This window comes from Vanellus vanellus (assembly GCF_965231255.1).
Source record: "Vanellus vanellus genome assembly, chromosome: 3".
NCBI classification, from domain to species: Eukaryota; Metazoa; Chordata; class Aves; order Charadriiformes; family Charadriidae; genus Vanellus; species Vanellus vanellus.
Genome location: NC_138907.1, coordinates 64,635,170 through 64,662,767, shown reverse-complemented (window position 1 = coordinate 64,662,767; position 27,598 = coordinate 64,635,170). Strand labels below are relative to the sequence as shown.

At 38.6% G+C, this 27,598-nt stretch overlaps 1 protein-coding gene across 1 annotated transcript in view; it reads right to left on the bottom strand.

Annotated features, from left to right (window-relative positions):
* The window catches only part of MAP3K5 (mitogen-activated protein kinase kinase kinase 5), a gene marked incomplete at its 5' end in the record, with an annotated part of 107,740 nt that overhangs the window by 17,207 nt on the left and 62,935 nt on the right, over positions 1 to 27,598 (bottom strand). Inside the window, 12 exons of the mRNA XM_082481387.1 lie at positions 781 to 801; positions 1,556 to 1,733; positions 2,228 to 2,385; positions 3,361 to 3,466; positions 4,136 to 4,272; positions 5,087 to 5,214; positions 9,527 to 9,660; positions 11,611 to 11,692; positions 13,052 to 13,147; positions 18,837 to 18,886; positions 24,144 to 24,251; positions 27,148 to 27,301. Coding sequence (XP_082337513.1) covers positions 781 to 801; positions 1,556 to 1,733; positions 2,228 to 2,385; positions 3,361 to 3,466; positions 4,136 to 4,272; positions 5,087 to 5,214; positions 9,527 to 9,660; positions 11,611 to 11,692; positions 13,052 to 13,147; positions 18,837 to 18,886; positions 24,144 to 24,251; positions 27,148 to 27,301 — 1,352 coding nt within the window. The remainder of the gene's footprint in view (positions 1 to 780; positions 802 to 1,555; positions 1,734 to 2,227; positions 2,386 to 3,360; positions 3,467 to 4,135; positions 4,273 to 5,086; positions 5,215 to 9,526; positions 9,661 to 11,610; positions 11,693 to 13,051; positions 13,148 to 18,836; positions 18,887 to 24,143; positions 24,252 to 27,147; positions 27,302 to 27,598) is intronic.

Below are 27,598 nucleotides of genomic sequence, written 5' to 3'. Positions count from 1 at the left end.
TCTACAGGGTAAGTCATCCGAGCACCTTCCAAAATCTTCATTTTAAGTGTGTATATAAATATGTATTTATATATACAATACATGAAAGTATATACAACGCAGATAAGATACATTTCTTTACCAGATTATTTTGTAGAAGTTTAATTAGTTCATAGTCTTTGATTAATAATAAACATGCATGTTAAGTCAGAACTTTTGTTTTTCAATCCAGAGCACACATTACTGCTGCAAGAAACTATTATGCATGCATTTCAAAATGTCCTTTGATAGCAACTCAGCATGAAGGTAACAACGTGCTTGTTCAGTTTCCCCATCCTGTCCCATCCCGTCCCCCCGCCCTGTTAATTTCTGGAGAGAGAGACGAGTATCCTCTACCCAGGCCTCACAAGGCGTCTCAAATACATTCAGCTTTTTTCCAATTATAGAGTTTAGCCTAACAAAAATCTATTATCTTTCTTCAAAAACCTTGGCTGTATCGCTACTATAAAACAGCCATTTGGTTTCCCGTTCGGATTTCCACTAAACGGCCCGATAACACCACCACAGCTCTTCAAGCCTGTATTACCCACCTGCATAGACAATTAAGACATAGTCTGGTAGGATTACAAATAGTTGTTTAAATTTGCACAAATTATAAGTTCCTAACAGAGAAAGGTCACTTATTTTCATAATTGTGCCCACTTCTCCTTGCAGCATTTTGGTGTGACAAATTATACCAGAATAAGTGATTACCGCAGTATCTACAGTTATGTTTTGATAGTGAAGTATGTTAAAACTCACCATTTGTGTTAGCTGAAAGAACTGTGGGAGAAACGCAAAGAAAAAAGAAAGTTAAATGTGCTAAAATTAACAGAAAATTCGCATAGTCTAAAGGATAACTATTTCCTTTTTTTATGGATTATCTGGACTCTCCTGTCTGCAATCTTTAAAAGTGTAATTTATTGCAATTTAAAGTTATTTTTTATCTGGGGGGGTGGTGTGAAAACCATGGTAAAAGCGATCATGCAATGCCATCTCCTTTACCTTGTATTTTTATTTCTTGTAGGTATCATGCTAAAAATATACAGAATATATTTTCATATGTATATATGCACACACAGAATATGTGATTCATACTCTCCAAACTCTTTTTTTACTTTCCATAATTTAGAATACTACAGGAAATGAGTACGTGAAACAAAACCAATGCAGTGCATTTACTGTGGGACAAAGATTATTTTGCTTGTGTAGAAAACTCCCCTGAGGCTTAACAGCATGTTCAAACCTCACATAAAATGCAAACAGTCTTTGAATGAAAACATAGGCAAATTTAAAAAAAAAGTGACAACCACAAGAGTCGCACAAAAACTAAACAACCTTTTAGAAATCTTATTAGAAATATTTATGTAAATCACCTCTGTGACAACCTGATAACAGAAGCTGGAACAGAAGATTACAACTGAATGTTCACTGGGATGGAGATCTGCTGTGTTCATCTTAGAAACGATATCAGCAGTTTCAGGAAACAGTATCACCAACAAGAGACAAATTCCAGATGGAGTATAGCAATGCCTACCTGAGAGCTTTGATGGGGACTTTCTTTTTTTGCTTGAAACCTTCAAGAATTCATCTATAAGTAGCTCATGAGCAAAAGCTCGTTTATCAGGATCTGGTTCAAAGCAACGCAATATGAAAGCCTTGGCTTCTGCAGACATGGATTCAGGAATCTCTGGGTGTATTTTAAACATTCCCACCTGAGACAAATAAAGGGAGAAACAATGGCCTACATTGGTTTTTTTTACAAGTGCTAAATAGCATCAAAAAAGCATTTAGATAGTAAAAGTCGTATATTGTTCTCAAGGTTTGAGATTATCTTTCTGTAACTAGTTTATTAATTCAGATAAAAAAACTATTACAAAGTGCATAAAAAAAATACATTAAGAAAACCCACAACTACAAGTAGAGGCTCTTGCAAAGCTGAATGCTTCTGGGTTTTTTGGGTTTTTTTTTTGTTTGTTTGTTTAAACACTCAGGCTGCTGAATAGCTGCTATTGCTCCATTACTCTCTTCAAACCTACACAGCACTCCCACTCAGCTGAATCAGCTCATTCTTCTTAACGTCCTCACTAACCAAGTATTGCCTTTATCTTCTTCTCCTGCAATCTCTAATTCTAGCTTCTCCAAAACAGTCATAAGACTTCCTGTGTTTATAAACACTGGTCCGAGTTGTACAAGGAAGATGTCTGACCTTAAACATGGCTGCTTGTGGTTCTCCCAGTTCATAAAACGGGGGCTTCCCTGTAGCCATCTCGATGATTGTGCATCCCAAAGACCAGATGTCTGCAGCCTTCCCATAGCCACGTGGCCCTTTGTCTATGATTTCCGGTGCCATATACTGAAGGGTACCTGTTTAAAACATACTCTTTTTTTTTACTTAGGTACACTAATGATGCAAATAGATAGCTAAAGGATAACAGGAACAAAGTCACTGGAGTGTGAGCAATATTGGGAGAATTAAAAAAATACTCTTTATTACACAAAATTCAAAGATTTCCATATGCATTCCGTGTAAAACTCAAAATAATATTAAAAATATTACTTGCGCTAAAAGCATCTGATATCACCTACTTATCTAATGATAACACTTTTCAAAGTCAATGACAATCATTAAGAGGTTTCAACGAGCTTTGGATCAAACAATCTGTAATACAGTAAATTAAAATTAAGATTAAAATAAGGAAGATCACTCTAAATTGCATCCAGAGAGGAAAAGGAAGTGAAGCCTGAAATCTGAACCTAAACCAACAGGTGATATGAACACTTTTTCTGAACCAATCTGACACATCATTCTGCATTCTGTTCCGTATAGAGCAAAAATGGAAGAGCAGAGGATGGAATTAAAATAACAGTCACTTCTCATTTTGCATAATTATTTAATGCAGTGCCACTGCATGTTTTAACATCCAAATCAAATTACCAAGCAGAATGAGGATCAAGTTAATAATAAGCTCTGTAGATAAGCAATTCGGCAGATGAAGCCGGGATGTCCAAGCCAGTCATGAAAGAAAAAAAAAAAGTTAGCCTTCGGTCAGCAAGATGAAAAAGCCATGCACACAGGAGAGACAGACTCAAATACAACACAGGAAAGACACAGTTCTTCTGTAGTAGAGGACTTCCATGTCTCAAGTGGAACTTCCGAAACAGGATTCTCTTTGAACAGTACATACAAGTACAGTGTGTAGCTTAATATCAGGTATACAAAACCAGTAATACTTGCAGCAACCTTTTGTATCGATTTGAAGTCAATGAAAGTTCAGCAGCTGTGGATTCTGACCCTACATGCACAGTTCGAGTGAGGAAAGAGAGTCTCTGGGAACATACCAGTGAAAGTTTCAGTACATGGGTTGATTCCTGCAAGTCTCTTTGAAGTTCCAAAGTCCGAAATCTTTAACACTCCACTGTACGTGTTGATAAGCACATTATCACCCTGAGGAACAGAACATTCAGAGCAATTTTTTTTTTTTTTCTGCTGACTCTTCATCTAAGATTTCTTGCATAGCCTGTTTCTACAATGCACTCTTTAGTAAGTAACAATTACCTCCCAAGGCTCTTAAGAGGGGACATGAAAGAGGAATCAATAGAATTCTTGCCTTATATAATCCCATTATCAGAAACTTCATCTCAAAGTGAACTTCCCCTACTACAGGAATTCAATTAAAGAATACCAAGAGACAGAAAAAGATGTGCTCTTTTGCCGCCTTTTTTTTTTTTTTTTGAGAACTTTTTTGTCTACAATCGCCTTGGAAAAGAACCTGCTAATATCCCATCCACAATCTTCTTCACTTCTAATAAGCTTTTATGAAAGCTCGATCATGTCATTGAAAACAGTAATAAAAATATCTACTTTACAAAAAAGCATCCACTTTATCACATCTTAAGTGGATATATGTCAATTCTTCTAAAATAAAAAAAAAAAGTTTTGTTGGTGCAAATTCAAATTAACAATGGTTCACTTACCTAACCCACAGTTCAGAATAGCAGGGAGGGTATGTGAAAACAAAGAACTTGTGGGAAAAAAAGTTTTAAAATTACAGGACCAATAGATGATTATGCAGTTACCTAACACTATCAGGCTTAATTCTCTGCAAATTCTTACCTTTATGTCTCGATGCACTATTTGATTATCATGGAGGTATTTTAATCCTTCAAGAATCTGCTTGGTGTAAAAGCCGATTGTCTGCTCATTATTTTTTAATGGTCCCCATTTTGATCGTAGAAGAGCAGAAAGGCTGCCTATAATTTCAGAGAACAAAAAAGCGAGAGTGAAAATCTAATTAAGTTCTGCCTTCTCCCACAAAGGAAAAAAAAAAAAAGTAACAGCAAATATCAACCCCAAACCAAGTGCAGGCACCTTTTCTATAACCAAAGGCCTCTCCAGGAGAACGCTTACTTGCATAGCCACCAGCCTGAGCAGTTAAAGAGTCTCAGCATCTCCACTGAGCTGCAGCAGAGAAGCGTATGCCTCCTCAAGCAGGCAGATCGGAACCCATTTAATCAATGTGCTCATCTCTCTCCTATGCCTGGAGAGAAGTTGCCCCAGAGGAAAGTTGGAAAAGAGTGAAAAGGGGTGGATGTACATACGCATGTCTTCGTACATACACCAACTCCGCAGTTTCTCAAAAAGCTAAGCGCAGGAGGTGGGATTTTTGCTGCATCTGGCCCCTGAGAGTTCTTTAGTCTCAAACAGAAGTAACGATCACCAATTGCCATTCTCTTGTGTCAGGTACCTGAGGAGGGCTCAGCCAGCTGAGACTAGCTAGTCTTTCTAAGTAGGATAACCACAGATCAGCTCTGAGGAGGTAGGTAAAAGGAGCTCACCTGCCACAGCAATGATCTCAGCTGTAAGTATCTGTAGCACATCCTATCTAAATACCGAATGAGCAGACTCAAGCACTTTGAAGACAGTTTTCCCCATTAATTTCGGGAAGAGATATTAAAGAATATTACATTTGCATGAAACGGATCTTGTTACAGTGCTGTAGGTTTTATACTTTTAAAATAAAAAACAAACCAACCGACCACCTAACCAGTCTCCCCCACAACTTACCACCTGGCACCTGTTCCATGAATATCTTAATGAAGCCATTCTCACTAAGAGAACCTAAATACTGGACAATGTTCTTATGTTTGAGATGCTTATGCAAAGCTATTTCTTCATGCAGAGGCTGGGAGTACCTGGAAAGAAAAACAGTTTATTCAATATTGACCTTCAGGAAGAAAGTCTTACATTTACTGTAGCAGCTGAAGTTCTATTTTAGGTCCCACAAAACACATCTACACTGTAAATGACTATGTGTTAGAAGCATTTAACAACAGTGGTTGTGGCCATCACATACTAAAAAATTATGTAATCATATATAAATACACATATCATAAAATATATAATATGTGCATACACAAAATGTTATAAATGTACATAGATATACTAAGCAAAACAAAATTTGTGGAAAAAGAACCCCCCTCCAGCCTAACTTGAAGAGAATGAACAGCTGGGCAAGCAGTTGGATTCAGACTAGTGCCAAAGTGAACTAGTAAACCAGAAAGTTAGTGTATAATTAAAATCACCTCAATAATGAAATCAAATTTCCATTTAAGTTTTAATTAATTAAAGTAGGAGTCTTATCTGAAAGCAAGAGTGGATACCTATCAGAGTAAGAAAATAGGAATCATTTCATGGGGAGATATTCACAACGGATCAAAACAATTTCATCAAATGCAATTTAGTCGAAGGTAGAATATTTTTCATAGATGTAAACTTTTCAGCAGTCTTTTTGGCAAGCAGGTTTCCGGAGTCTGGTTCCTTCTCCAGTGTGGAACACCAGCACAGCTCGGCAGCTGATGTGCTCCCTGGGGCAGCCCTAATGCTCTTCTTCCAACCATAGGCGAGACGCACACAGCCTAGCATGGCAGCTGCCAGATGCTGCGTATTCTCTGGCAAAACATAAACAATACTCCGAGAGCCTGGTGGCTGTTTTCACTAAAGCACTAACATCTGCAGTCAGACTTTCAGGGTAGCCGAAATAGATGAAGGACAAAGGGCTCCTTCCATCAGTCCAAATGCAAGAAGGAGCTGCAGAGTCTTGAGCAAGTGGAGGACATGTTCAGATGCTTATACCGAAGGAGTACTAAACATAGCTGCAAACTCAACCTTGCAGCTATTTGCCACCAAAAGGAATAGTTTTACCACCATCTTCATCTTCAGCAGGTTGCTCTCAGCATAGACCTCACACCAACACCGGTACATTCTTGTCCCCTAATAAACTGGCAGAAAACTTTTATTTATTTCTTGGGAGCAGGGGTAGCTTCCTGCTGTTTCAAGTCCAAGAGTTAGCTCTCCCTGGAGCCAGTAGAGTGCCAGTACCAGGAATGCAATCAAAGCAGGAATGCAATCGAAGTTGTTAGGGAAAGTGCCTGTGAGCTCCACTCCCTGTTGGGGCAGGTAGTTATCAGCTCAGTCTAACAGCAGCAGCAAGCTGCAAGTGGAGGCTGAACTCTTAAAAGTGGAGGGGGGCGGGGGGAAGTGGGCATCTGAAAAATCCCTCTGGAAAACAAGTTTGCAGAAAACAAGGGAAAATATTTGGTAAATGAAAAGCGTGACTATGCAACTCTGAGTCTATTTACTAAAAACTAATTTGAGTTTTGGCTTGCGTCTCCGCACCTGACTATGAAGATGCTGACTACACTGTTAGTCATGCAGAAATGCAGAACCATCAGAGATTATATTCCCGAGTTCTACTAATGGGATATTCATTCAGAGCAGCAACAGCAAGACAATTACAATTCTTCCCCCTGCACTTTTAAACTGCAAAGTTAATTGAGTCTTCAGCAACCAAAATTATTTAGCAAATAAAATAAAGCCATAAAAAATCCTCCAGTAGGACGAAGCATTTATTATTTTAGAACTTAGTCATTAGGAGACTTTAAATGGTACAAAGTAAGACAAATTCTAAATCCTAGAAAGCTAGATCTTATTATCTACTTAAGATGATTTTGCTTTAACCTGGAAAGTCGATATGGCCACTGGTGCTATTTTGTAGTACTGGAAATGCATTTGAGGACAACAGCATTGCAGGAATGTTTCCTTTTCTTTCAGAATGTGTCTCCGTAGTCTAACATTTCCTAACAATTGAGTAAATTGTTCACTAGCTTATATTTAACATATAGCAGTATCGAAGACTCACTGCCTTTTGCACAGAAATCATTTCTGGCCATGCTCTGACTCAGAACTTAATTATTTCTTATGAATCCAAAAGATGGTAATTTTTACTGTAAAAATGCTAAGAATTAACTTCAGATTAATCCTCTTCCTTTTATAGATTTCTTTCAAAGTGCTAAAAGATCAGGTTATAATTAATTAGAAATTAATTAATTGATTTTTCTTACTTTACCATTAAAAGAATAATACTCGAAATGTGTCCCGGAAGCCTGTAAATATTTTTGAAAGTCTAGATGAAAGACTAACAGCCTCTTAATAATAATAATCTCTTTTCCAGTATGCTTTGCACATCGAATCTGAAACCTTTCCACAGAATCACAGCATGGTCCGTGTTGGAAGGGACCTCTGGAGATCGAGTCCAATCCCCCTGCCAGAGCAGGGCCACCTACAGCAGGTCCCTTCCCACCTAGACAATTCCATGATTCTGTGATTCTACGTTGAGTCAGAAGAATGCTTTATGTAACGAGACCATACTTTCTGAGAAATAACAACAGATCTTGAAGTTAAATTTGCAATAACAATATAGAAGGTGGAAGGATTCCCCTTTCCATAATCTAAGTTCTAATACCTTAAAAAAATCATGAGTATGGAGAAAATATTAGACCACACACTTCTCCCTATTGAACAGCCAATATACATGGATTCAAAAAGATTAAATGTCAAAGAAAAGCGAGGATAGGGTAACTGAAGGAAGGTCCACAAGGCAGACCCATGAAAAAGAAACTGAGCTAGGACACCAGGTGGCATTACTGTGTAATTTACAGACTGAAAGGTCAAAGAAAACTTTGTAAAGAGTTACCACGCAGTGCCTTGCCAACATCTAGGCTCCAATACAATTTAAACAACAGTACTTGGTGCTGGATAGGTTGTAAAGAATAATACTCCTTTTCCACAAAGGGTGGGTATTACCCCCAGGGCTGTGCATTCTAGATAAAAGTAAGACGACTAACAGCCACTGCGGTGGGTTAGAATAGCCACTTTTATCTACTGTTTGAATACTAGCACTCTCTTTAAGCTGACTGCTATGTAGGGACAGGTAAAACCAGCTTCCTTCCTGATACTAGTTGCAGATTGAACACTGCAGAGACAAGGATACATTTACTTCCTCCTACAGAGGAAATGCATCACACCAAAATATGGGAAATCATGCTGAAGGAGAAGCTATCCATTAGATCATAGTAGTAAACCGGGAAAGCCAAATGGGCAAAAGAAGACAAGAAACTTGGAAACATGGATTCCATTCCCAACTGAAATGAAAATTCACCAGTTGGTACACTCGGTATTTTACCTCTGTTTATTTAGTATGCAATTCCTCCTGCTACCAAGCAGTGTTCTGTCTTTATCAGAAGAGCTTCCTTCATAAAAATTATTTCTTTAAACATCGGGAAAGGAGAGATTTACCTTTGTGTTACTAGCCATGGCAATGACTTCATTTCCTATTTTTCATAGCTTTCCTGAACATAAGACTGAGTTACAGACTTTGATAATATCTTACAGTCTGTCTGAGAAGCACTTTAAAGATCCAGGCACTCAGGTCAGCTGTTAAGCAGCAGCTTGTACAACACTTGACTACAAAAACAAAAGGCTAGTGTCAAATTTAAGAATAACTTGACAATTTAATAGTCAGTTTCATTTGAAAAAAAAAAAAAAATCTTATCTTTAGGCTTGCCATCACTTTTATCACAATATTAGTGGAAAGCTATGTATACAAAATAGGATACTCTGCAAGCCTCCAGATACACAAGCAGAAAGCACATCAAGCATCTGGTCCTTACATGGTAACCTTTATAAATGAGAGAAGGCAATACATATGTAAAGAGCCTCTTCATTAAAAAAAAATTTGGCACAAACAGGAAAGGAAAATGCCTTTATCAACAATTCAGGCTCAGAATTTTAAAGGACTCTGCAAATCAGGAATTTCATTCGTTCTTTTATAAGGAAATGTCTGAGCATGTCTAAGTAGATAGGGCTTATCACTAAGTGTTTGAGTGAGATTTTGTGCTTCAGGAACATTTCTGTTGGAAAGAAAAAGTATTATAAACTACTAGTACCAAAGCCAATAAACATCTAAGTTCTCAGTGGTGATCATAATCTATTCTGCAACTTGGAAACGTCTATTTACAAAGATAGGGAACACCATTATATACAGCAGACAGGTAATTTATTGGCAGCTTGGTAGAAGAGGTACTCCTTAACCAGCAAACTGGTTGATCACGTTACTGATGAAATTATGTAATGCATAAAATTTGGAATCAGCCACAGTTACTGTACCTGCTATCTCTCTCTGGGATTTCTTTAATAGCAATTCTGACTTGATTGCTCAAATCTCGTCCAGCATATACAATGCCGTAAGTTCCTTTCCCCAGAACGACTCGCTCGCCATTTTCATCGTATTCGTAATCATACTGCAAAGCAAACAACAACATGAAATGAAACCGAGGGATACAATTTATTCCATCTGACCCTGTGCTCACAACTAAGGCATCTAGAACGCTAGTTGCTTTCTGCAGACCACGGAGACGGAAAGAAAAACACTTAAAGAAGACAATTTCGGATAGCGTGCAGACATGCCCGTGTTTCTCCACTGACTGTACAGGAAGCACTGGCTTCTAAGGTGTCCGTGTCCGGTAAGCGCATGAAGCTAAGCCAGCCTCTACCTGTTCTGGGTAGTTACGCTCGCACGTCTTACTCAACAGCATCTGCAATTCTGCTGGCAGGTGCTGTAAAAACAAGAGAAGACGACAGAGGGCAGCCTGCACCAAACGGAGAACTTCGGTTCCCCCCCCAGGCACAGAGAGCAAGGCAAGGATACACTTCGCTTGTTCCAGATGCTCTCCTGACCTGACCGCATCTGCCCAAACCAGCACAACCTCAATTTTGCCAGTGCCGGGTCAGCCAGCAGAGTGTGCCAACGGAGGTCCGTCAGGATTGCTGTGTATTAAGCGTGGTTTCGGCTGAATTTGAATTTCAAAGAGTTTAAGGCCAGTCCAGAAACGGTCATTAGACAGATTATTTGATCTAGCCTCTTGTGTAACACAGACAGGGAATTTCACATGCTCACTCCCATGCTAAATCCAGTAGTTTATGCCTAGATAAAGTATTTTTTATTTTCCTCCAAATAAAGATTGCTACCTTTTTATTAAAAGAGAGAATCCACTACTTTTTAGTACTTTGTTTCAACAATTAATTACTCTTATGGCGAGGTCATGCCTCAATTCAAATTTCTTTGATGTCACTATTTCATTTTGTTTTTCTTCAACAGATTAAAGAGACCGTTAGCACATTGTAATTTTCCCTGTAAAAATACTAACCCACTGTAATCAAGTCACCCACTGCTTTTCTTTTTGCTAAAATAAACAAATTAGGCACCCTAAGCTTCTCATTATAGGGTATTTTTCTATCCCACAATTCACTCTAGTGGTTACTCTTTGTCCCATCTCCAATTTCAGATCTATTATAAAATGCCAACATCGGAACTGGGACAGAGGGCTGTCTGTATTCTTTATGCAGCACTGACTCAGTTAGTTCCGGATGTCCCTAAAGCTTTGGGACACCACACTTCCACGTGATAGGACACAGACTTAGACAGTCTTTCCTGTTCCCTGCCACCTCAAAGAAAGCCTAAACACCCTAAGTGCTGCGTTGCAGCCCGTGGCCCTGTGCTCACTTTTCAGCTACGTGTATGTTCAGCTAGAAACCCAAGATGAGAATACAGTGCGTCACAGTGTACCCAGGCAAGCTATAACTTGGCTAAGAGGGGTGGTAGCAGAAGCAGAGCATCCTAAGCTTCAGCCGGAGTTAGTGGGCTAAGGGTATAAACAGACTCCCGGCAGCACCATCATCACCATCGGACTTGAGCTCGCCGTTCGTTGCTGTGCTTGCCTACAGACGCTAAGCAGCAAGGACAAGCCTTCCCCTGCTACAACTATATCCTTGCTCGTGGTGCAGACGACCTGCCAATAATGTAGAGTGCACACAACCCCAGTGATGCGTGAAACAGACAACAAACAGTGTTTAAAATTTAAACAGATGCTAATGCTGCCTGACTATGATTACACTCTGAAGAAACTGTTACAAGAGTCACTCTAAGCATGACTGGAGAATTCCAGAGTTGAGTACCTTCTTAGGCAAGCACGCTAACTGAAATACAGGAGATTTAGTTATGCTGGTTATTAAAACTACATGAGGACCATTAAAAATAATCATTAATTCATAAACAGTAGAGGATAAAATTTTGTAAACAATAACTTGTCTAACTTCTTCCAGAGAAGGAATATGTAATTTACTCCCTTCAGTGAAATGCTACACTAGAAGCCTGAAATTCTTAGTATGTCGGGAAAAAAAAATAAAAATACCTCTAGAGAGTCTCCATCACATTCCCCTTCCTCTGTAGTCTTCCCTATTTCTTCAGTGATACTGTTCACCATGTCAAAAAACCTATTAAAAGGAAGAAAAAAAAGAAAAGAAAATACACACTTGAGACAGTACCAGGACAAAGAAAACGCTTCTCTCTAAAGTAATGAATGAATCAAAAGAGGACTTAGTGTACTTAAGTACAAACTCAGTGTAAAAGTTTGTTTGCCAGTGAAAAGAAAAAATTTGTTTACATGGAGAATTAACAGTCAAAGTCTACAGTTTTCCTACTTTTTACATGCTCCTTTTATATGCGCAAGACATTCATGATGTTTGAAATTATTAATGGAATTCATATTTCAAAATCTATGTATCGGGTGAAATTCTCATCCTATAACACCATTTCTTTATGTCCAACGAAAGCACTGAAGCATCATGAGAAGTGCCTAGAAGTCTTGCCTACATTTGGAGGAAATTTTGTGGTGCAAGAAGGCTATCTTCATGTTTTTGCTTGAATGAAAAGGGGATCTATTTTACAACTTCCCATTAAAAAAAAAATATACTATTACATATGACTTCTACCCCCTTGAAAGAATGCAAGTACAAATACCATGTCATGCTAAGGTATTGCTTACTCACCTTCTAAGAAGAACTCAGATACAAAGGGGAATGAACATGGTAGAACCACCTATACGAATTAGAATGGATGAGAGAACAAGCTAGGGATTGGGCTTGGAAGTATGGAGTACTGCAGTGATTTTTGGTAAAGTTGCAGCCTTTTGTAGCATAAAAAGACATGAAATTTCCTCTGGGAATGCCTTCTGGATCAATTCATGACCACAGCCCTCAAGCTTATGGAGCAGAAATGCAGCTTAGAGAAACTGAGACACCCCTAATTTTGTGCAACAAACCCACACCAAGTTTCCTGTAGGGATACTGGCACAATCTCATGTAAACATGATGCTAATGTAAAGGAAATAAAAGTGTGCTTTTTCATAATCATAATTAAAATCTTAGTTACAATAAAAGAGAAATCTTTACCAAATCTTGTTATTATTCCAAATGTTCCCACTTCAGAAAGCCCATTTGAAGTTTAGGATGCTTTGTTGGATTGGGGTCAACACTTGTAGTAAGACTTAATATAATAGGTACTAGAAAAATAATCCCACAAAGTGTGTAAAAAAAAAAAATTAAATTTGTAATCTAATGTTTCTAATGTTTGTCTGAGCTTGCACTTTGACCCTTCAAAGCTCATACTTCTCCAAGGTACTGTAGTACTACGCTTTTGCATGAAAGATGACCAGTGAAGATGCTCAGATCAACTTTTACCATAGTTCTGAAACAGTCAGTCCCTGTTGTACATGCAGACACCAGCGACCCCATCACAGGCTGTGTTTTTTCCAAAAAAAAAAAAAAACCCCAAAAAACAAACCAGTGACACACCTTCTGCAATGAAGTTCTGTGCAGAAGTAGATTTGAAAGTCATCTGAGTTGTGCAGCACGTATAGGAAACAGCATCGTTCTTCAAACTTTGAAATGCTGAAAGAACAGCCAAGCAGAACATGTTATTCGAAAAATGCATTTGGACTTCTAAAGGCTACGTCAAACCGTACAGATCAACCCATGTAATGTGGGAAAGGACCAGATTAAACCTAGTTTTTACTTATTGTAAAATTACACTCTTGTATCCTCGAAAGTTCACGTTATGCTGTTTGCTATCATTCAGCTTGCCCCTCTAGTTCACACATTGCTCAAGAAAGAGGAGGAGCAAAGAAGTTAAGATTATTTTCATTGACCAGAGCAATTTTTGTCTTCAGTGTATTTAAGTAAGGCCCTTAATTTCCCACTCCTGCAGCCAGGATGAAACATCCTTTCAGGATCACAATAGAAAGCTGGACTTTGAACTCAAATCATGACGTTTTTCTGCTTTAGAAATCAGCCAGAGCTCAATCCTGAACACAAAAATTTCTCATCGGTTCCTCGTGAACTGGTACATTGATAGTATGTTGGAAAATATTTTAAAATTGAGTCGGCATCAAAAACTGTGGTGAAAGACTTTACCACCCTTGCCTACTCAAACTTTTCTTCAGTTTTGGTTTTATCTTCTATAACAGGAGAACAAAGATAACACAGAAGTACGTATGCCATTTTCTTATGGATGCATAGATGTCTCAACAGAAGAGCAGAAGGGGTGCAAACTCCGGTACAGTTGTCAGTTTTCTACCTCAAGCAGGCTGCAGCTCTTGCAAAGATATTAACTCACCAGAACTGTTTTATATGCATGTCATTAATATGCTCCTTACAGAAAATATTAAACATTATTTGAAATAGCTCTTTCTGTAACTTTGTCACATGTTGGTGTCAAGCTGATGTGGTATAATTGATTGTTACTATATTAGAAAATAAAAAAAAAAAAAAGATGGCTAGAGGTGTTACAAGGAGGTATAATTCAGTATTTGAGAAACCAAGACAAATTAAGTCTTCTTATTAATATTATTAAGATACTGGACAAATCCACAGTCCTAGTGAAATTATAGAATCGGAGAATTGTCTAGGTTGGAAGGGACCTTTAAGATCATCAAGTCCAACCATCAACTCTACACTGCCAAAACCACCACTAAACCATGTCCCTAAGCACCACCTCTACCCAACTTTTAAATACCTCCAGGGATGGCGACTCCACCACTTCCCTGGGCAGCCTGTTCCAATGCTCAACAACCCTTTCCGTGAAGAAATTTTTCCTAATATCCAATCTAAACCTCTATGGTCACAACTGGAGGCCATCTCCTCTTGTCCTATTGCTTGTTACTTGGGAGAAGAGGCCAACCCCCATGTCTTTACAACCTCTTTTCCAGTAGTTGTAGGTCTCTCCTCCCCTCTCCTGTGCAGCTTTCCAGCCACTCTTCCCCAAGCCTGTAGTGCTGTGCGGGGTTGTTGTGGCCCAAGCACAGGACCCGGCACTTGGCCTCGTTGAACTTCATACCATTGGCCTCGGCCCACTGATCCAGCCTGTCCAGATCCCTCTGTAGAGCCTTCCTACCCTCAAGCGGTCAACACTCCCACCCAACTTGGTGTCGTCTGCAAACAACCTATTGTAGCTGGATCAACATAGCCATCATGTTTTCAATTAATTTATAGCACAATAAAGTAGAACGGTATTCTATGTTGTGCCAAAGGATTGATGATTTGATTAACGTAACAGTTTTTCTGTAAATATCAGGAAATACTTGTACATTTTAACCTTTGATAGGTGTCTAAGGTTGTCTGATCCTTGCTTCCTTTTATGATGCCTCTATTGTACAGCCCCGTAAATTTTGATAAACAAATGGCTCTTTAGACAAGCTGGGGGGCCTGCCTTTCATAAAGCTACTTATCAGAAGAGCAAGATTCATTATAAGAATATTTGTCTTTGGGTGTGGTGACTCATTTTTACGTTAGGAAAAATTCGTAAGTGCTAAGTAATGTACACATCTTAGAAGACAGTCACTGTCCCCAGTTTATAAACTAACTTTTAAGTCAAGTTTTTCAAGCATATAGGTAAACTCCCCAGATACAGAGTAACTGATATTAACAGAATTACTCATTCCTTTTGGGTTTCATGCAAGTTTAAACATTTTACTGAATAAACTGTCAGTTTAAACCTGACATGCACAGAAACCACTGACTAACACAGCAGTGAATAAAAGGATAAGAATGTAGAGTCTACACAAAGCACAGGCAAATTCATAAATATTTAAGGCCTTTAAGTGAGTGTTTACATCGCTTATATGTTGCTTTCCTCCCTGAAAAAAAGTTCAAGTGAAGAAAGGAAGACTGAAAAATACCAAGTTATAAAAAAAAAAAAAAAAAAAAAAAAAGGGATAATTTGCCCAGGAAATGCCTCATTCTGGCAGTTCCCAAGCACATGTAGCACCTACTGACTTCTACGAGAGCAGAACTGGGGCTGAATTTGCAAAACTCTGAAGACGAACAGGGAAGCACGATGTAGCGTGGCCCTGTGCCCAGCTCGTGTCCATCCAGAAGTCCCCTTAGTCAATGAGAAATAAATACTGCAAACGCTCTTACTACTGCTTACTAATACTTCCAGATGAAGCAGCTGATAAAACAGCTGAGCATTGGCAGCAACCACAGAAAAGCAGCTCCATGGAACTTCTGTCTCTTTTCTAGAAGTGCAGCAGTACAGACACCTCCCACTGTCGTAATTAAGTAGTCTTACGAGATTCCAAGCTCCAAGAACTTGGGATGGAAGACAAACATCCTTGTTGTCAGTTCTCAAGCTACAAAGAACACCGGATGCAGATTTGAGTCTAACTTTTTCACTGTTTCCAACACTACATTCATCAGCATGACCTCTGATGTACTCTCCCAAGGAAACAACACACGTAGCAGTTATTTCATAACCCGGGGCTTGTCCTGAACATTGAGAAAAAGCCAACTTGTAGTCTAGCAACTTCAGTCAGCTGCTTTATTTTATTATTTTTAAATTGGAAAAATAAAGATGGTATCTTCTTGCTCATATGATGTCAGCTCTGCAGAACACTAGGGACTTTTCTGGATAACCTAATATGCAAAGCACCTTGGGGCAGCAGTCACATTCCTAAAGCTCCGATGAAGCCTTTAAGACTAACAGCACTTTTTGGCCCAATTCAATAACAAACACTTGTGTTTAAGAGGTCACAAAGGCATATGACAAAAGCAGAGTTACTTACATTGACGCACAAACTGCTAATCAATGACTTTTGTTAAGCTAAACCCAATTACTCTAACTCCCTGCATACAGAGTGTGATTTAGCACTGTGCTGCTCCGAGACCTCTATATACTTTCCAAGTCCCTTTGCAATTCTTGAGACCTGAACTCACGAAATAAGATGCCGATTGCACTGGCTGACACACAGCATACAGAAGAAGTGACTCCTCAGACACTTCCTTGAAGTATTTACCAAAAACATTAGCCATTTCAATGGTAGATGTCTCTGCAGACCTGCTGTCTCCTTACGTAATGCAGTAAATATTTCTGGAGGTCTTTGTACATAATCTTGGAGGCTCTTTCAACAAAGACTTGCCTTGTACGTTGAGGCTGCACTTCTAAAGCTGGCTCTTACCAGTCTAGAAAGGCTGAGAATCCTCATAAAGCTGGGAACTCCCCCTTCCTAGACGGCTTTAAGCCTAGGAGCTTCAAAGGAGCCAAAAACAGTCTTAACACAAAAATAGATCAGAAGCAGGCCTGGTTCTGAAGGCTGTCCTACTCCAAAGAATACCTGCCTTCATAAAATTTGAAGAAAAAAAAAAAAAACAAAAAAAAAACAACAAAAAAAAAAAAAACCAAAACCGAAAAACGCTGAAAAATTAAGTGATCAGAAACTTGCATATATTGAAGAAGAAAAAAAAAAATAAAAGGCTTTTTCAGTTTTATACTTGCATAAGATAAAGATTTCCCCCTGCGTCTCCTCATGGAGGCAGCCAGAGAGTTTTCTAAGAATTCACAGTGACTGTTGGCTCACCGTAAAGTGTTACGAGTTGCTTTGGACATCTGTCCAGATGAACAGATTGGAAATTTAATTGACAAATTAAATGACAATTGACAGTTAAAATAACAAATGCAGGAGGGTAAACCAGAAGCAGTACTGAATGCAGTATGGTTTAATAAGGGGAAGAAAGAAAAGAGGACATAAAATAAATACTTTTTTTCCTCTTTTTTTTTTTTTTTTAGAAGCATACAAAGACATACTGTAACCAAAACCAAAATCAGACTGAACTAAGCATATCATTGCAATTTTTGCCTAAAATAAGCTGAATCCCACAGGACTGCATTTTTGTGCCTGTTGATAGTTTGTTTTTTTAAGTCACTTTTTGGAAAGAAAAAGAATCATCCATCTGTGCAAAACGTCCTGCAGACATAGCAACAGCTTTGTGTGTATGGAACAGTTATTATTAGAACAGAGCAATGACTATTTTTAAAAACTGTAAGATTTCTGGAGTTTGTGGTTTGTTTTTTTTTTTTTTTTAATTACACTAAAAGCAAACACCAATGGGGAAAGTTGCAGGATGCCAAAATATAGATAAATCCTAAGGGGGAAAAAAAAAAAAAAAAAAAAAAAAAAAAAAGAGACTGAGATGAAGAATTGATCCGAAGAGGTGACAGCAATGGTAGACCACTACTTTCTTACTATCAGAAGATACAAATTGCAAGGCTGGATCCTGCCAAACAGGATGCATGCTGCGGTCAACCTGGGCTAGCAGAGCAGGCCCACTAGCTCAGATTTGGCTGTCCTCTACTTAGAATACGGCAAGCAATCCAGTAAGGAATTCTCCCTAGAGAAGTCTCCCTGGTAGACAGAAAACATTTTGCTGAAATCAAGCAAATAGATGGCAAAGTTTTCTCCTTTCTCATTATCTCACAAGCCCTGTCCCAAAGAGTGAAGTTTGCTGAAGAAAGGTGGCCTTGAGTGTATTCTTCTAACCCAGTCAAGCCCGTCTTCCACATGTCATTCCTGTTTGTATGATTTATAATCCATGTTAACCTAACTCCACATGAATCTGTCGGAGGTTAGCAGTTGTTGAAGTTGGGGTTTTTTGTTTGTTTCTTTTCTTCTTCTTCTATTGACTTCCTTTTCTGTTCTCTCAGTCTGCAAGTTTTCACTTTGTGGTTTAACTACCACTCTGCGTTGACAGACTCCTCTCCTTATGGGCCTTCTCTGAAACAGTTTTGCTGCCATATCCATAAACAGACACAGAAACAAACAAAAAAAAACCCCAAACGTACACACTCACACCAAAACCCTACAACAGGTAAGCAATTAGGATATTGCAAGACACCCTGATCTTCTCAGTTCTTCATATCCTCCCACTCTGCATCCACATTACTTCCTGGCTTACATATTCTGTGCACCAGGCAGCTCCTGGCTGTGACAGAACTCGGGTTAAATGACATGAAACTATAGCAGTTATTTTAATTTCACCTTAATTAGCATGCAGTGACTACCACCTTTTAGAAAATATTAGTTCTTTAAATTTGCTAATTTTTGCATAAAGAAGTCTACAAGTGGTCATTGCTGAATCCAGAATAAGACTCCTGGGGCTTCACTTAGAGCAGGGCGCCTGTGAAAGTGCTGCAATACTCTGCTCCAATTCTGTGTCTGTTACTCCACCAAGGTGCACAGCAGCAGCTTAATACAACACTCATTCCATTACTCTCTTCATTTCAAAAAATGAAAGGGAAACAACTTACCTTACTCCCCTGATAGAAGCAGCACTGAAGTTCCACTCGTGGATACCCTTCTGTAACACACAGAAGAAAATAAATAAATATTAAAAATCCTTTTTATGAATGAAGCGCTGATAGGCGTATCTTCTAGACTGAAACTCAAGAGATGGAAAGAGAACCACTTGAATTACAACAGCCTATTACCTTTTAACAGTTACTTTTTCAGGGCATTTTTTTTTTTTCCACCCAAAACCAAAACAACAGAAGTTCTAGACAGAAGTTCTGGTTTGTTAGTTTCTTCCCTGTTTACTCTGCAAACACAATATACTGTTTCAGAAGGCATGCAGAACAGAAGGGCTGCCAATATAGCCTGGTCTGGGTGCTGAACTGGGGGTCACACACGATCCTCTGAAAAGTGAGGGAAAAAAATTCCCCCTGCGAGAGTGAGAAGGGTGTGCTCGGCATGCTCAGCGCCCTGCGGGAAGGCCAGGCGGAGACAGCTACGAGCAGGAAGTCCGACGCTGGAGAGCAAAGTGGGAAATTCTTGAAAAGTAGGAGGAATTGCTCAGGGAAGGAGCAAATCCGAAGGCCAAGTGTCCAAAGAGACAGAAAGGAGACTGTTTCCCTAGGAATCCAGAAGCCAGCAGTAAGAATGTACCAAACCCCCTAAGGGCTGCCGGAGTAATAAACAAGGCTGGAAGAAGGAAGCCACCCTATGAAAACACAAAGGGCCAGGCCTCGCTTATTTTCAGACCTCTGAAATTTATGTGTGTCACACTCAGCAGAACTGAGTTCTCTCTGTAGACAGTCATATTGCTCTGTGTTTATGTTCTAATAAAACTTTACTGTAGGAAACAGAAGCCTTTTGTATCTTCTAATGAAAACATTCTCCTTTCAGGAAAAGGTGGAACTACACCACCTCAAAGTCCTGGCAACCTTGGGATCCCACCACAATGAGCAACATATTTGAAGAACCTCTGCTTTCTAGAGCTGAACTTCATTTGGCATTTTAGTGACCTGAGCAATTAAAAGGCACAGAGACATTTCTTGCTGAGAGGTAATTTACAGCATAAGGGCAGAGCATCAAACACAAACAATCAAATGTATTCCAAAAGAAGACACGAAAATGCGAAGCTTATAAAACATTTCATGACTAGTGAAATATACAGAAGTCAAAAAAGATACACTGCCAAAATAGTTGCACAATGTGCAGGAAATGATAGCGGAAATTATTCTCCCAGCTATAACAGCTTTTTATAAGGCTTCCTACATCAATTTTCCCCTCCTCTGTAATTCTTTCCTTCCTGCTCAAATCGCATTAAAAGTTGTGATGCTAATATAAAATGCCTAACACAACGTACCAAAAATACAAGCAAACGTCTTTCTTGAAGCACGAGCTTCATACTGTTATAATTGTAAAGTACAAAGCAGTAACTTTGATATCTCTTCAACGCTAAAGAGGGGAGGAATTGTTTCTCCAGTGGGGTACAGGGACAGGAGAATAGCCTGATATTAAGAAAAGGCGGGATTGCATCTTGAAGTGGAGGTACTAACCGATGCTAGAATGATGTGCGCGTGAAACTACTATTTGAGTTGCCCGGTTCTCTCGCATGAAGAAAGATCACCAACTCAATCCCTCTGCTAATAAGGAGGATGTATCTGCACTGTCTTTTACTCCACCCTCCACAAATAAACTCTGCTACTTTTCAATTTTCCATGCTTGGAAACTCTCTTCAGAGCTTAGCTATTGGTACTTGTCCAATTCTCACTATTGGGAATAATCTAAAATCTAAATAAGTTAAAATGTATGTCCTGACAGGCAGAAACGCTCGAGAAACATAACAAGATGCTTCAGTACTGTGGGTTTTACCTGTCATCTATGTGCAACTAATTGCTCACAGGTTCATAAATATTTTATTTACCACATGAAGTTCTCGGGCAATGAAATAATATAAAAGTTTTGTCCCTTGTGATCTTGCCAAGTTTTGAACACGTTGGAGTAAATATATCAGGCGCACTAGCCAAATTCAGCATCTGTTCTTTGGTTAGGCAAAAAAACCACCAACCACCCAAAACAAAACTCGAAATGGATTCAGAAGCCAACGCAAAACAGAGACAGGCTGTTCTATTTCGAACTTGCAAACAGCACTGCTGCATTCCTCTAACCCCATGTGGAAAGGGCTGCTAAAATTAGGGAACTGCAAGGCAAAGGTAACGTGCATTCTACAAAATAAAACATTATCTGATTTTTAAAGGTATTTGTTTATGTTAGACTTGGTGTTATCAATGGTATGAATGTTAAGATATGCTGCTAAAAAAGCCAAAGAAAAGGAAGAGGCCAGATTATTTGTCCTAGTATTGACTGTCGTTTACCTGTTTATTACAAAATTGCCAGCTGCAGGCTCCACTCGGTTCCAGTTTAGATTTGAAACGGAAATTCAGTTTCTTTGTGCATAAAAGGAAGTTCACATGCTTTGTAACTCACAATTCTTATACCTAGAGCACTGATTGAATTTTGGAAGACAATTAGAACTGTTAATTATGAGCCAAAATGAACCGAAATCTGAAGCATGAGCTAGTGAAGCTCCAACAGACCTATGGTAGGTAGATTGAACTTCGATAGTCGAATTAGTTTCCAACCGCAGCTGTCTAACCTGCCCTTGCAGTAGGAACAGGTGGTCTTTGCTTGTTAATTACCCCCTAAAATGCCTGTTTTCAGCCTAGTAAGGACCAAAGCAAGAGTCTTCCTCTTTGCAGTGGGCTGACAGATAACACATCCATTTCCTTCACAAAGGATCCATTTCCTTCTTACCAAAGATAAATCTTATACTGGTTATATGAAACGGAAAGGGAAGCTGGTATCACCAATTTTTTCTAGTCCCTTTTCTCCCTGTAAGGTTTCTGATGGAGTCTAAGGACTTTGACAAACTTGCAATGACAGACTACAATTGTATATATTGTATATATGGCAAGGATACCTACACTGAGTATCAGTCAGATCCTGGGCTACCCAATAAGGTCACCACAGCAAGGATTCTGGCCAGAGCAGAAGTACTACTAAGTGCATTTAAAACTGACCTTGTCTGATGCTATTATTTAACACTAGGGCAGCAAAAATAGGAAAATACTAACCTGCAGAAAATACAGAGATACTCTCCCCAAATTGGGGGGTGTGGGTGGAGGGGGAAAACAGGTATAATATACTATAAAAAAAACTGTAAAAACGGAAAAACAAAATTGCGATAACGGAAAGCACTACAAAGCAAAGGTTACAAACTCTGCAAAGCCAAATTACTGGTCTACCAAACACCAAACAAGTACAGACTGCTACATCCAAATCCTTCTCCCAGTCACAGATGACTGGGCAGTCAAGTGACAAAGCTATGAAAAAGGCCATTGTTGAAAGCCTCAAGCAAAATACCCCAGTAGCTAAAAGATACATGAATGCACCATGAAATACCATTTTTGGAATATGAGTGCATACGCCCAAGTAAGGTTAACTCAAACTAGAACATAAGTAGTCATGGCAATGAGATGCCATGTGTGGCCAGTACACCAATCCCATATTAGGATTCTCCTTAAAAATACTGTAAGGTAAACATCAGAGAGAGAAGGGAACCACTTAAACACTGTGTTAGCAACAGAAGAAATGAGTATGAAATGGCAACAAACAAATTCAGACTGAAAGCCAGAAGACTTAAAGTAACACTCTTCTACCTCACCAGCAGTATCCCACTCTGGGCTCTTCTAGAGGTGCAGTGGCATTCTCAAACCCCTTTCCAGCACACTCATCTCTGAAACCTGCACTAGTATTCAGATGGAGCTTCATCACTTTATGCGAAACGTTCTATGGCAAGAGTGTCCGCAACAGAGGTGAACAAGACTCAATAGTCCAGAAAATTCCTCTTATACTACAGGTAAGCCACTTAACAGAATGTATTGTTTGGAGGTAAACTACATATACACACAAAAAAGCCTACAAAAGCAAAAAAAAAAAAAAAATGCACAAAGAAATAGTTTCTAAATAAACTAAATTCTGAATACAGAAATACTTTCAGAACAGATATATTACAATAGCAAGGTTTACTCTGTAGTGCTGACAAATCATTATTTACTGTGTGGTAAATTTTTGTTTCGTCGAAGAACTGCATAAATTCATTTTTCATATTATTCTCAGAGGCTGAGCCCACTTGGAAAAGCACCAGTCAGAATAAACCTCAAACACACACAATTCATTGATGTAGGCAAACATTTCAGTTTGTCCTCTAAAGATGCTATTTCAGCCACTGTCCATTTACGTTTTCTCATAAACTCACAACATAAATTCTAAGCAGTACAGCCTCACCTATTCTGCATACAAGAATGTTTCTCCTTTAACAGACTATAAGTACAAAAGCTGAAGGATGTGTTACCTGAAAAATAGGTCTTCACCGTCCTATCCCGCAGGCAAACAGAATGCTGCCCCGGAAGAATGAACAGTGCTAGTTCGTACTAATCACACCATCTCCGGTGTTGTGCCTCCAACTGACTCAGCCTCCATTCGCTCTTCATAGGCTCCCTCCATGCTTCCATGCTCCCATCCTTCTCTGAGGTTCTACAACGTCCTCCCTGTCTTCACTCTTACCAACACTTTGCTTCCTCAGCATCCCAGAATGCAATAACATTCTAGGTTTTCCTCTCCCCTTGCACCTTTGGATTTTCTAAGCTCCTTTCCAAATACTCCTGACTATCTCACACCTCGGCATATGGACTTCCCAGCTTCTTCAATTTCTAGACCTTCTGAGCATCTAGTTATCTATCTGCTAAATGCTTCTTCGGCTTTTGATTGATTCTGCTCCTGTTTTAAGACAGCAGTCTCTAGTATTTTCATATTAAAGGAGTATTTACCACAGCTGACAAGCCATGCTGCAAGTACACAAAGAAGATAGTTTTGTTTGTGTAATTTTATGCTGCATTATTTGCATGATGACAGTATATTGTAAATTATTTATGAAATCTTAAGCAACAGACCTGTTATATATTATACACTGATTTAAAACAACCTGAAAGAAGATGTAAGCTATTTAAAAAAAAAAAAAAGATGAAGACAAAAGATCCATTGAATAACAGGACAAACTTAAAGAGAAAAATACGAATGACATATTAAATAGAAAAATTTAAAAATGCATGGCAACATATCTCCATGGCATCTTCCCGTGTGTTACTAAAACACTTTTCCCCTTTGCAGAATCCATCATCAGATGCATCTGTCTACCTGTTATAGGCCTTATGTACCATGCATACTTTTAAACTGTGAAAAAAGTTACAACTACAGACAACATCATGGTATACCTTATCATCAGGTAGCACGTGCCAGATAGATACAGTCTTCTCCTCGGCTTCACTGTTGATGGAGAGATATGAGGGCTGATAGATTTTTGTTGGTTCTAATATTAAAACCTTGTAGAAAAAAAAATAATTTTTAAGAGTTAGTACAAAAACATGTAGAACTTTAAAAAGTATTAAAATCTGTTAAAACCATTTCTGTAGTCATACCATAGCAGGAAAAACAGGGGAAACAGAATGAAAAGTACAATTTTAGCTACTGGGCTAGTTTAGTATGGTTGACAGTAACTTCAGATTTTAAAAAAAAAAAAAAAAAAATTTAGTTTTTTTATATAAGGTTATGTGTCAATTGGCAGCATATATAATTTTCCAAATGATTTCTCCAACAACTATCAGATTTTGAAATATTTCTGTCACAGTTCGTTCTCTTGCAATGCCATTCAAGAATGCCCATCTCCCATGTGGACAGGACTCATGGCATACCTTTACCGTTTTTTGGTAGAAGCGCACCTGGGTAAATCAGAAAAACACATCAACATAGAGCTAGACTGAACTGCAGCCACCAGATGACATGATTTTCTCAAAAGCAACAACCTCCACTGCAAGAGGCTGGCAGCTAAAGATTATAGAAAATTTCCTGGAATAAATGAAACCAAAGCTAGAACCATTATGTAAAAGAGATGGGATGCAATGCTGAGAGATTTAGTCTAACACAAGCACTTAGTAAATGAAGCCAGCCACTCTGCCACTTTAATAATGTTCTGACAGAATTAATTCCTGATCTTTAAAGCTTCCAGCATGCTTTTAAGGAAAAAGTCAAAGTCTGCCTATTTGAAGAAGTGTGGTTTCTCATTGGAACTATTTATTTATTTTATATTTTCAGTGGTTAAAATCTTATGCCTAAAATACCAAATCTATATTGCCTTTGTTGAAGGTATTATCATACTTCAGAATGTAACGTACTTTTATTAATTCTAGAAAAAGCTACTCTCTTCCACTGCAGCATACACAGGAAGACTTCTAGCCCCCCGTGTTTAGCTGGAAGACACTTATAAACTAGGACTAAGTTAAAGATGGTTAACAAACTGATCATCTCCTGCCTTTCTTCCTCCCTTCCCTCTCCCATAAAAGCTCCAATCAAACAGCATCTTCAAAATATCCAAGACAAAGAATTTCTCATTTGAAAATTTTTGGAGTTCAAAGAAATGCTTTAGGAACTAATGATTGACTGGGATGACTTCGCCTACATCTATTAAAAAACCCCAACATAAACACCGAAGCAGAAAGTCTTGGAAAGAGCAATGGCTCAGAGTCAAATCTAAGGCATGTCACCTCCTACAGAGTCAATGAACACATAGATACGCTGGAAGAAGCGCAAGGCCAAATTTTGAGAAATACCTAGGTATTTAACTCTGTAAGTGACAGCCAGTGGGATTTCAAATGTGTCACTTGGCATCTCCAGACACTTATTATTTCTAAAATCCAGTTTAGACCATTTCACAGATTGAGGTCTTTAGCCTATAGCAAGTTACCCACGTGCTGTGTCGTTTCTTCCTCTAAAGGTCAAAAAGAGGATGACACACTGATGCTCTCAGATAAGACAGTAACTGACAGCTAAGCTAGTACTGATGGACAGTGAAGTCCTTAAGTTCAAGCTTTCCTTATTCACAATAAGGAAATCTGAAAATGGCTTCTTTTAGAATAAGTTATTTGTAAGAGTCTGGGAAAAGGGAGGGAAAAGAAAGTTACTATGTTTCATTTTGTTGGATGGTGTGATTTTCCTTCTGAACAGGCACAAATATAATTTTTCTATTATGACAGATCATGTATGTCTGTCTGCAACACCAGAATAGTTTCCCGTACAACACAATCAAACTATGTAGTCACTGGGTTTATCTTTTGGCTCATGCTATCACGATGATCAGTTTCGATTTGTCTCTTAATACTAAGAAAAAAACCCAAACCATTGGACTTGGACAGTTTTATAAGTCAGAGCCTATTTTAAGCATCTAATTGCACCATTTCATAATCAAAAATCTAAGAAGAACACGGTGTTGTCTCTTACAAAAGAAACCAGAGGATTCAAAATATTTTTTGCTTCCCTGCAAAACTTTACGCCCATTCTCCTAGGAGAAGGAGAACCAGACTCCCTGGAGAGTCTCACGTTGCTTTCACTTTACTGCCTCAAGCTGTTGCTGTTCCACACTAGAGTCTTCCTTATGGTTTATTACCCCATCTACACACGGAAGCCAAAAGAACTGTAGAAAACAGACAGTATGCACTTGAAGTATCTGGGAGGCAACAGCAACTACTATTTAAAACGAAAAGCAGTGTTTGCTAATGGTTAGCTAAAAGGAATAGCCAAGACATGATTTCCCATACATATACAGTTAATATGTGCAGGGAACAAAGATCTTTTTGCAGTATACTTTCAGGACATCGAACAACACCAGGGTATCTAATAAAAATCTCCAGCAAAATGTTTGTGGAACAAATCATAAAGGTATATATTACACTTATAGTGCAGTGTTGTTGAAATATATCGTCTAGTAGCTGGAACAAGAGATTTCCGATTGCTTGGGCTGATTTTTAACCTCTAACAGAGCAAAGACTTAATTGGCAGTAGGGTATTCAAAGCCTGCTGAGCTAGAAAGAGACTGAAGTTAAATATCTTTTCTTCAAAACATAGTACAGTTAATATAGTCTCACCTGGAATACACTGCAAAGGTTTGCTTTAGAAGTATACCCATTGGTAGCAAACACTAAACAGCAAAGTCTTATCTTTACTCTTTTCCCTCATTACTTCCATATGGCACACACTGTGCAATCCCATTGTAGCCATGTGCAATCAATTAAACTTAAATAAATTGCTAAGCAGTTTATTGTCTGGCAGCCTAAAACCAAGCAGTGTTTTGTGTTTATTTCATTCATGTCACAATTTGCTGGGGAAAAAACAAACCAAAAACCACACAACACAAAACCAACACCCAACAACAAAACAACCACTTACGGGAAATCGAACTACAGACACATCTGTCTTTGTGGCTTCAACAAGGAAGTCCATCCAGAAGTCCACAAGTTCTTGTTTGGCTGTATGTTGTTCTGGAGTCAGTTTCTTAAAATGCTGATATATCAAAATAGTCTCTACAATAGACTTCAGGTACCTGTGATTATCCAAGCGTACACAGATAATAAATTTAATACAGTCTGTAAATAATAATGTCTCTGCCTTTAATCATAACTGAAGCATTCACCATTGCAACACCAAGGCAGCCAGTAAGATTTTAGTCCTCTAGGACTGCTTTTAATAATAGCAATTCCCCATTTAGAACTGGAAACGTAGCTGCTATATTAGTAACCTGAAATATAAATAAGTCCTGGGACCCTTCTTCCCGCATATATTCCTGATCCCACACTGTCTCCTATCCTAAACCATGAAAGCTTCATGAAATAGCTAAATC